Source organism: Galeopterus variegatus, unplaced genomic scaffold (genome assembly GCF_000696425.1).
Source record: "Galeopterus variegatus unplaced genomic scaffold, G_variegatus-3.0.2 Scaffold4167, whole genome shotgun sequence".
NCBI lineage: Eukaryota > Metazoa > Chordata > Mammalia > Dermoptera > Cynocephalidae > Galeopterus > Galeopterus variegatus.
Genome location: NW_007730278.1, coordinates 118717 through 128774, shown reverse-complemented (window position 1 = coordinate 128774; position 10058 = coordinate 118717). Strand labels below are relative to the sequence as shown.

The 10058-nt window shown below is 39.2% G+C and overlaps 2 protein-coding genes across 3 annotated transcripts in view; one reads left to right on the top strand and one right to left on the bottom strand.

The window, feature by feature from the left end:
- The first annotated feature begins 209 nt into the window (after window positions 1-209).
- WDR5B (WD repeat domain 5B) lies at window positions 210-3067 on the top strand. Its single transcript, XM_008586886.1, has 2 exons — window positions 210-276; window positions 733-3067. Exon 2 carries the CDS (start codon window positions 809-811, stop codon window positions 1796-1798), a length of 990 nt encoding a protein of 329 aa, XP_008585108.1. The 5' UTR covers window positions 210-276; window positions 733-808; the 3' UTR covers window positions 1799-3067.
- A 1847-nt stretch (window positions 3068-4914) lies between these two features.
- Window positions 4915-10058, bottom strand: part of FAM162A (family with sequence similarity 162, member A) — a 34110-nt gene continuing 28966 nt past the window's right edge. For both annotated transcript variants that reach the window (XM_008586884.1, XM_008586885.1), the window contains exons 4-5: window positions 7586-7694; window positions 4915-5182 (exon numbers count right to left, since the gene is read on the bottom strand). In XM_008586884.1, coding sequence (XP_008585106.1) covers window positions 5090-5182; window positions 7586-7694 — 202 coding nt within the window. In that variant the 3' untranslated portion in view covers window positions 4915-5089. The remainder of the gene's footprint in view (window positions 5183-7585; window positions 7695-10058) is intronic.

Genomic DNA, 10058 nt, shown 5'->3' with positions numbered 1-10058 from the left:
CTTCCCAGTCACCCAACGAAGCAGCTTGGTTTGTTGGGAGCGCGGGAGCGGAGAGGAACGAAAGGAGACCCGGCGCTTCTATTTGCGCAGGCGCTGGCAGGTGCCCCCTATTGGCCAGCTTGGCTCGGAAGTGGGGGTGGTGGGAGGACACTTCCTTTGCACATGCGTTCTGCTGCTCTTCCCGGTTGGTTGCGTTGGCGTCTGCAGAGCCCGGGTCTCCGGTTCCAGCGGCAACGTGCGTTTTCTTTTAGCATCTGAATTTTTCCGATTGAAGCGGTGGGTCGTTCATCCGCAAGTACCTAGTCCGTCTGACTGGTAGGGTTGCTCAGTGTTCTCACCCCTTTCGGAGCTGAGGGGAGGGGCGGTGAAAAGTTGGTAGAGATCCCGCTAGCTCCGCCCCCGCTTTGGACGGCTTTGACATTAGTACTCAACTTTGGTACCTTACTTGCCGACAGAGCATGGGACCCTTTTAATAATATTTCTCAAGTCTTTAATAAAGGAAAAAGGAAAAACTGAAGTGGCCCAAGCCGTGCTGCTGATTTAGTATATATCAGAATTTAAAGACGACTCAAATTATAATCATTAACAACCATGTATTTATTTACTTACTTATTTGCGGCTGGCCGGTATAGTGATCCAAATCCTTGACCTTGTTATTATAACACCGAGCTCTACCCCCCCAAATCCATATATTTTTGAATCCGATGTTCTTGTCTTCATTTTACTGGGTAGAAACCCAAAATACTGGACTGCCTGGTTCAGGGCCGGACGCCTAGCCACCCTCCTGCTGACTTGGAGCTTCAGAGCCATGGCAACAGAGGAGTCAGGAAGTGCGACAGCACAGTCTGCCCTCTCATCAGCCAATCGGAGCAAGGAAGTGCTTGAAAAACCAAACTATGCTCTCAAGTTTACTCTCGTGGGACATACGGAAGCAGTATCATCAGTTAAGTTTAGTCCTAATGGAGAGTGGCTAGCAAGTTCTTCTGCTGATAAACTAATTATAATTTGGGGAGCATATGATGGAAAGCATGAGAGAACACTATGTGGCCACAGTCTGGAAATATCAGATGTTGCTTGGTCATCAGATTCCAGTCATCTTGTTTCTGCTTCAGATGATAAAACTCTAAAGATATGGGATGTGAGATCTGGAAAATGTTTAAAAACACTGAAGGGGCACAGTAATTATGTCTTTTGCTGTAATTTCAATCCGCCATCCACCCTCATCATTTCGGGATCTTTTGATGAGAGTGTGAAAATATGGGAGGTGAAAACAGGAAAATGCCTCAAGACTTTATCTGCTCATTCTGACCCAGTTTCTGCTGTTCATTTTAATTGTAGTGGGTCCTTGATAGTGTCAGGTAGCTATGATGGTCTCTGTAGAATCTGGGATGCTGCATCAGGCCAGTGTTTAAAAACGCTTATTGATGGTGATAACCTTCCTGTCTCTTTTGTAAAGTTTTCTCCAAATGGTAAATATATTCTCATTGCAACTTTGGACAATACTCTTAAACTGTGGGATTATAGCAGAGGCAGATGCCTGAAGACATACACTGGACACAAGAATGAGAAATACTGCATATTTGCCAATTTTTCAGTTACTGGTGGAAAGTGGATTGTGTCTGGTTCAGAGGATAACCTGGTTTACATCTGGAACCTTCAGACTAAAGAGATTGTACAGAAATTACAAGGTCATACAGATGTCGTGATCTCAGCAGCTTGTCATCCCACGGAAAACATCATTGCATCAGCTGCATTAGAAAATGACAAAACAGTTAAACTGTGGATGAGTAACAGCTAATCCTTTTGGAAATCAAAAGATGGTCTCTCAATTTCGGCATGTTTTTTTTATTTCTTTTTAAAATTGTCTTTAGTTATAAGATTTTGAGACTTATAATCTACATTTTAAAAATGACAGAAAAGCAAGTCTAGGGCTTCTGACTTCTAATCTTCAGGCCTGTTTTTAATCTCATGTGTCTATTCCTGGGCAGTTTGCCATTTTGTTCCTCTCAGTGACTATCCTAGAGGATCTGTGTACAGATGCCCCTTGACTTACAATGGGTTACATCCTGATAAACCCATCATAAGTTGAAAATACTTTTAACTTGTGATATTTTCAACTTACAATGGGTTATCTGAATGTAGCTCCATTGTAAGAAGAAGATCGTACTAAATGTGTTTTGCTTTCCACTATCCTAAAGTCTAAAAGTCATAAGTCACACCATCATAAAATAGGGACCAACTGTATTTGAGAAATATTTAGAAGTAAGGTTGACAAGACAGGACAACTGATTAAATGAGGGGATAAAGGGAGTTGGGAATAACTCCAGGACTTCAAGTTTGGGAGATCAGATGAACAAAAACATAAGACTGGGATGGTGGTGGAGGACTGGAGATACATGTCAGATGCCACCCACACACTTTTGGTTTTATCCTAACCTGATGGGCCATAAAACCATGGTCCACGGAATCAAGCCTATAATTTGGGAAAAATAATTCATGGTTACGTTCATTCAAAGGGTCTAAAATTTTTGCTTCTTATCACGAAAAAACCTAAAAGTAAACCCAAATAATGTTATAAATGGCATTTTACTAAAGGACCTCACTTTGTACCATTTTCTGACTTCTAGGCAAGCTAAATGTCTGAGTGGTGAGACTGCTCTCCTTCACTATGTCTGACCTATAACTCCTACCCATGCTTCAGACTCAGTTCAGAAATCACCACATAGGGAGCCACCACTGCCTGCCTGCCCCCAAACATAGTCAACAGCCAAGTGAGGTCTTCCTGCTTCTTTCTATAGCTTCTGTTATAAAGTTCAAAATATATTATAGACCAGTTTGTATTGTAATGGTTTCATGGGTATGTTTCCAGTAGATTATGAGGTCTGTGCAATCAGGAACTATGTCTTATTCATCTTTGTATTCTTGGTTTTTGTAAAGTATTATGTTTGATGAATGACAGTGAATGATACTACCACAACTTCATTCCTCGCCTGCTTTTGATAAATTTTAGTAATAAATTCCCAAAACTATCATTACATTGATTAAAAATAAAAAGTATCTAACCATAGCCTTACATTATCATCTTTATTCAGACAGAGCTTATAGGAAATACGAGAGCACTTCAGACAGTTTTTGGAAAAATGGAATTAAGGGATTACAGGAATCTTACCATGAACTTTTTGAAGACACCACATATAAACCAGAAAACATTTCTGCCTGTTTTACCTATGGAGTCATGATAAACATGAAAAAAATCTAGAAATTAAGCAAAAAATAGTACAATAATTTAACTGAAAGCAACAAGGGTAAAACTCTTACTTCTTTTGTATTTTATAGGACCTTGTAATAGTGCTCATTACATTTGAAATATTTGACAAGTTCCGAGGAATATAAGATAATAGAGTTACTACTAGGGTATGACTGTTGGTATGTGAGAATATTGGGAAGTAGGATGAGTTAGTGGCAGGTCTGAAATTCTGGCCAAGAAATTTATATTTAACCCATAAGGTTAAATATATGTTACTGAATGACACAAAATGAAAAATGATTATATGAATTCTTGGTGCATGGTAACTTTTGTAAGCTTTAGTTTAATGAAACATTTTTATTACAGTAAATCATCTCCACGATACAATATTTTTAAATGCTTTTCAGAAGTTAAGGTCATCTTGCTCTATGAAGAAAGATTACTTGTTTTTAAAAGTACCACATTAAAATTTGCCCATATTTAAAATACTGATTTAAGTGTCCCAAAATAATCAAGAAAAGCTAATCTTCTAAAATGTACAAGAAACAGTGCTTTTTGATAATAAATTTGCAAGTGATAAAAATCAACTTGATATGATGAAAAAGAAGCTAAGGTCTATCTACTCAAAAATAGACAGACATTAACATCATCAAGTAGATTATGAAGCTACAGGTAGACTAGTGTTACATTTTACCGAGTATTTTATTAAACTAAGTTCCCAAACAGCTTCATATGTTACTTTTTAATATGTTATAAACTCTGAGGAGAACTAGCATGTTGGGATGGCTATAATGACTTGTCATCCATTAATACTTATGAAGAATGTGAGAATAAATGAAACATTTAAAATAGAAACCAGCATCCATACCTAAATATGAGACAACTTTGTATCCCAAAGTCAAAATTGCCAATGAGATACATACTAGGTACAAATGCTTATCTTTCACACTAATAAGAAAACATTAGATTGTTTGTAATAGAGAAATTTAGTTTCTCAAGCAGCAGGAAAAGGACTAATTGGGAATTGTAAGCTGAGGAGTTATGAGGTGCTTATGCTGGTCCCAGGCAACTCCATCACGCCGGGATTTCTAAGTCCTCAGAAACCCCTGGCCAGATCACTCTCATCACCTTTCAGGACTTTTTCTAAAACTGCTCTTTAGGAGAGCCTCTGTCTCCCAGCGTGCCCGAAGATACAGAGTGTGGTCTGGATGCTTCTCAGGGCTCTCTCTTTTGGGAGCCTGCTTCCCCCAAAACACCATGGCATTTGGGAAGACTGGCTCTCCGAGTTGCACCTGGGCAATGTACTCAGCTGGTCTTCCTTATCTCTTCAGAAATAAGTACAAAAGAGAGAGAGAGAAAGAACTAAAGACCATATTTTGGCCTCTGGACAGAAGTCACTTTGGTAATGGGAATGAAAGCAAGATATGATACCTGATTCCCTAAAGAGTTAATATTTATTTATTTATTTATTTTTGGCAGCTGGCCAGCACAGGGATTGAACCCTGGACCTTGGTGTTATCAACACCATGCTCTAACCAACTGAGCTAACAGTCCAGCAGAGAAGAGTTAAAGTTGAAATAATTTGTCTCATTTTTCATTCTTTAATTTTCCCCAAAGAACTGAGAGGCTGCATTTAACTTGGATCAAAGCCATAAAACAAAGACAAGTCATTCTTTAAGAAAATTTATTTGTACTTCTAGAGCAGAAACAGGGAGATGGTATAAGTTTGTGAAAACCACAATTTTGTGCAATGGATCCTCATACCACATTCTTTATAGAACAGGCTTGTTGCTGGAACATTATTCCTGGATTTTCAAAATCCAGTCAACATGGATACCCCTCCTATTCTGTTTTGGCCTTCATAGCTGCTTCCTCTCTCAGACGAGCTTTCTTTTGTAAGTTCAAGCTTGTTAAAGTCTCGTTTCTTCGGACAGCCTAAAATGAAACAAATTTGAGTAGGTGATTATTTATGCTGGTTTTGGAGGGATGTCATTACCTTGCATTTGTGACAGCAGGTTGACTAGGGCAGTAAAGGCTTGGAGTGCTCTGTTGCTTGGACACTGGGTAGAGCAGTCCCTTCCATGTGCCTTCTGCTTCCTCTAGTGTTTTAGAGTACAGCAGTCCGTCCATTCAAGCACGAGAGAGTAGTGCCATACCTCTCCCTTCTCTTTTCTGGCCCCTTTCTTTAAATCTTTTGCCTCTCTTCTTCCCTTATACTTTATTCCCTTGTTTTTCCCTTTTTCCTCTCTTCTCCCCCCACCCCCACCTTTTAAATACCTCTCATTTCCATTTCTATCCCTTTTTTTCTCCTTTCGCTTTTCTTTGCTGCTACCATTTCTCCTTCCCCAACTCGTTTGCACACTTTCACACCCTTCTAGCTCCTCACTCCTCTTTTACAGAAAACACTCAGCTTTGGGAATCCCAGACTCAACCAAAACACTACCGTTGATGACTTCCAGCAGTCTCTATCCTACAACTCCATCCTCTGAGAGCAAACAGCAGTGGGGGAGGCAACCAATCTCGTTTCCCTGCATGTGAACTGTTATGTTTCTATGGAGCTTACATAAACAGACTAGTTTGAAAATTTTTATACCAAATAAATGAAACTAGCACCCTGTAAGCTGACATTTTCTTATAACTGTATAATTCCACATGTAAAGAATTAGGTATGGGAGGGGGGGAATGGGAATGGGAAGTTGATGGCGAGGACAAAACATACAATCGCAAATTTCTCTCTTCTAAATCACATTTAGAAAAAGTTCACAAGTTCTCCATTCCAGTAGCATTTACCGACTTCTTGGAAATGGAAATTATATAAAAATAAATGTTATAGTTTTATGGCATAAAACAGGAGAGGAACTCTTTAAAGTATATGGCATATGCCCTTGGATGATGCTAGATGAGATCCCAGGGGAATAATTTGCTTCTGGAGCATATAAACTCAGCTAGTTTAATCAAGTATACACAAAAGCAATGCAGATTTCCCAGAATTTGAGGAACCCATATGTCTTGTCCACATGCTTCTGCACGGTTTAGTCTGAGAACTATGCATGAGAGGTCAAAGAGGGAAATAGAAGGAAAACTGAAATGGGACAGAATCAGAGTTTTCAAGAGAACTTCACCCAGGTCAGCACACTTGCCCCTTTGTACTCCCATGAGGTCAGCCTAAAGTGGTCAATATTTCCATTTAACTGCAAGACCCGAAAGAGAAGGAAAAGTTCATTTCCTTTTACTCTGGAGATATCGGAGATAAGGCAGTCAGTTAAAGTGGGTGCACAGAACCTTTTTAATAGCTGATAATAGTTATAAAACACCTCTTTCCACATGGATGCTGTGATATATAGAATTAGACATCATACTAAAAGAAGGGTTTGACCAGTGCTGCTGAATATAAAAATAACTGTATCTTAATGACAAGATAGTACAGTATGAGGTTTGGTGACCCACAAACTTGTGTCTAAATTTTTATCTCACCACTTATTAGCTATGTGAATTTGGGATAATTATTTAACATGTCTAAGCTTCAGGTTCCTCCTTTATAAAACATGGTAATAAGAGATTCTTAGGGTTATTGTGGTGATTAAATGAGTTTTAACATTAACTGCTATAAAATAAGCACTCAATAAATGGGAGCAGTTTTACCATTACTTCTATAGTAAAATTAGGTCTATCTTCAAATTGTGGCTCTGTCATCAGGGAGATGTGTGGCATTGTGCAAGTTACTAAAGCCTTTTAAGCTATAGTTTGTTCATCTGTAAGTGAGGTCCTAATAATACCTATTTTACAGTGCTGTTGTGAAGTTCAAATAAGACAACAGCTGGCAAAGTATCTAGAATGCAGTGAATGTTCAATTAGTGATAGCTATTCATTATAACCTGTGTTAAAACAAAAATTTCTGGACTTGCATTCCTATGTACTGCTTAGGAGCTATGGTCCCTAGACATGGCCTAGTTTGGCTGAGCTTCAAATAAAGAAGTGTGATAAGAATGCTCACCATGATTAAGGCAGTTATAATGAAGATAAATACCCATGTACAAAGAGCACTTGATAAACATGCCAAGGGTTACTAAATATGCCAGTGTCATATTTCTTTCACATTATTTGACATCTGTGATAATAAACACTTTTTTTACTTTAAGCAAAACTAATTTAGTCCTTCACCATGCCAAAATTAGGTTTTCCTATTTATCCCCAAACATTATATCCCAGGTTTGTCCCTATAATGTCTTCTTTTGTTTCTTTTCATTTCTCATGTAGAAAGTAGCCTCCTCTTCTCAGAGAGTAAATATGAGGTCCCTTCTTTCCTTCAGGTCCCTCATGGAGGAAACCCACTCTCACCTTCTTGCCCTCAATAACCATCAAGATGCATCCTGCCACCGTCAGGGCAATCATGACATAGCAGATCTTCACCCGGACCTTGTTCTTTGCAGCATCAAGCATCTCAAACCTAATAATAAAATGAGATCATGAGAAAAAGTTATTAACTTTTCTCTTTCTGAAGTTTCAGCAGGATAAAAAGCCCTGTGTCCCACAAATCAGAAGTGTAGTGGTGTCTATAAATATAAAAATGGAGGTAGGGCGTGGAGATCTCGTAGGACTTTGGGGAGGATGGGTCATTTTCAATATTCATTTTATTTATATATAAAATACAACAAGCTAGCACAAATTTAAAGTAGTACAAAAGCAGTACAAAGAAAGCGTGAGGATAAAGTAGAGCCGAGAACAAAAAAAAAAAAAAAAAAAAGCAAGGCATATTAATCTACGCTTGCTATGGTGGGCCCCAATTTTGGCTCTCAGGTTTCTAGTAACCAATGCTAAAAGTGAAATCAGTAGCTATTTCTCCCTGGGGTTCTTATGATGAAGATATTATGTGATATAATGATTGTTTGAACAATGTCCTGACAACAAATACTGCAATGAGTTTCATAAGTTTCAACACACAGCACAATTCAGAAAGAAAACAAACATGGGAGGGTGTTAAACAATGTGCTCCATATGTCCAGCTTTTTGCTCTCTGTCTTGAACCAGGAACAGATTTGAGAACATTTGAAAGAGTAAAAAGATTATTTATGCAGTACTCCCTTAATGTTTAACTGATGTTTTGCTAAAATTGAGTGACAGTGAACTTGAAATTGTGTGCTCCAGCTAGTGCCTTGAGTGTACTTCTTCTAACTTGTCCATTGAATACAGACCCATGTGCCTTAAAAAATTGAGAGTTGGATCATTACTCCTGTGTGATAGCTAAGAGGCTTAACATGGAAGGGTCTTAGGAGAAGACAGTCTACCTTGGTGATCTGCAGATAGGCAATGGGTTGTCGTTCTTTTACCTGGGTGCCTGATAGAGCCTCAAGGTAGAGCATGTTGAGTCCTCATGGGGCCCAGGATAAAGAACTTTTGGCCACCTTGGTAGAGGTGTATAGGAAGTGATTACATCTAGATGATGGGATTGGAGTGCTTGTTACTCCCCCCACCCACCCAAGATATTTAATATATACAGTTGGCCATCCATATCCATGGGTTCTACATCCATGAATACAACGACCTGCAGACTGAAAATATTTGAAAAAAAAAAAATTTCAAAGTTCCAAAAAACAAAACTTGGATTTGCCTTGCGCACCAAGTACTGCATTGAATCCATGTGAAAGAAGTGATATGTAGAGATTATATTAGGTATGTACATAAACTAGAGATGATTTAAAGTACATGGGAGGATGTATGTAAGTTATATGCAAATATTCTACCATTTTATATCAGTGACTTGAGCATCTGCAGATTTTGGGATCTGCAGGTGTTCTGAAAACAATTCCCCACAGATAACAAGGGACAACTGTATTATTAAATCAGGGGGTGGGGGGATGGTGGTACTTAAAAAATGCTTAGAAGGAGGCATAGGGTACAGGGTCTGGGATGTTGCAGGTGGATAGGAGGAGGACTCTGAAAGCATATTCGATGTGATGTAAAAGCTAGGCCCCATGAGGCAGCAATGTGGATGGAGTTCTCCAGACACTGAAGCTGGGCCTGCAGGGTGGTAGTAACCAGGGACAACTGCTAAGGACAGTGACTTGCTCAATTAAGACCATCTGAGATCCCACCAACTACAAACTAACTACCCATGTTGACAGTATTTTATGTGAATTGGTATTTCTAACTGAAATGCTGTGATTATCATGAAAAGTGAAATATTTTACATTTAAAGGAACATTAAAAAAGTGAAATGCTTTTATATAAGTCCATGAAGTAGCCATCCATCCCCAAGGAGAATAAAAATGAGCAAGTTAAATAGTGCCTGTTCAGAACTACGACCACAAGGATAAACAGTTGTCCAGACCCAGAGAGGAATCTTCCAGGGTGACTCACTAAGCAGTACAGTTGTCCCTTGGCATCCATGGGGAATTGGTTCCAGGACCCCCTGCAGATACCAAAATCCACAATGCTCAACTCCCTGATATAAAGTGGCATAGGATTTGCATATTACCTATGCACATCCTCCTGAAATCATCTCTAGATTATTTATAATATCTAATACAATGTAAATGGTTTGTAAATCATTATACTGCATTGTTTAGGGAATAGGACAAGAAAAAAGTCTGTACTTGTTCAGTACAAATGCAGTGTTTTTTTTGTTTTTTTTTTTCCTTTTTGTCTTTTTTACTGACCGGTAACGGGATCGCAACCCTCGGTGTCGCGCCCGTACTGGGGACTGGCAACGGGATTGCAACCCTCGGTGTCGTGCCCGTACTGGGGACCGGCAACGGGATCGCAACCCTCGGTGTCGCGCCCGTACTGGGGACTGGCAACGGGATTGCAACCC

What these genes read in the sequence shown, in the direction of transcription:
- WDR5B (XM_008586886.1), top strand. Translation starts at nt 809, where the DNA reads ATGGCAACAGAGGAGTCAGGAAGTGCGACAGCACAGTCTGCCCTCTCA.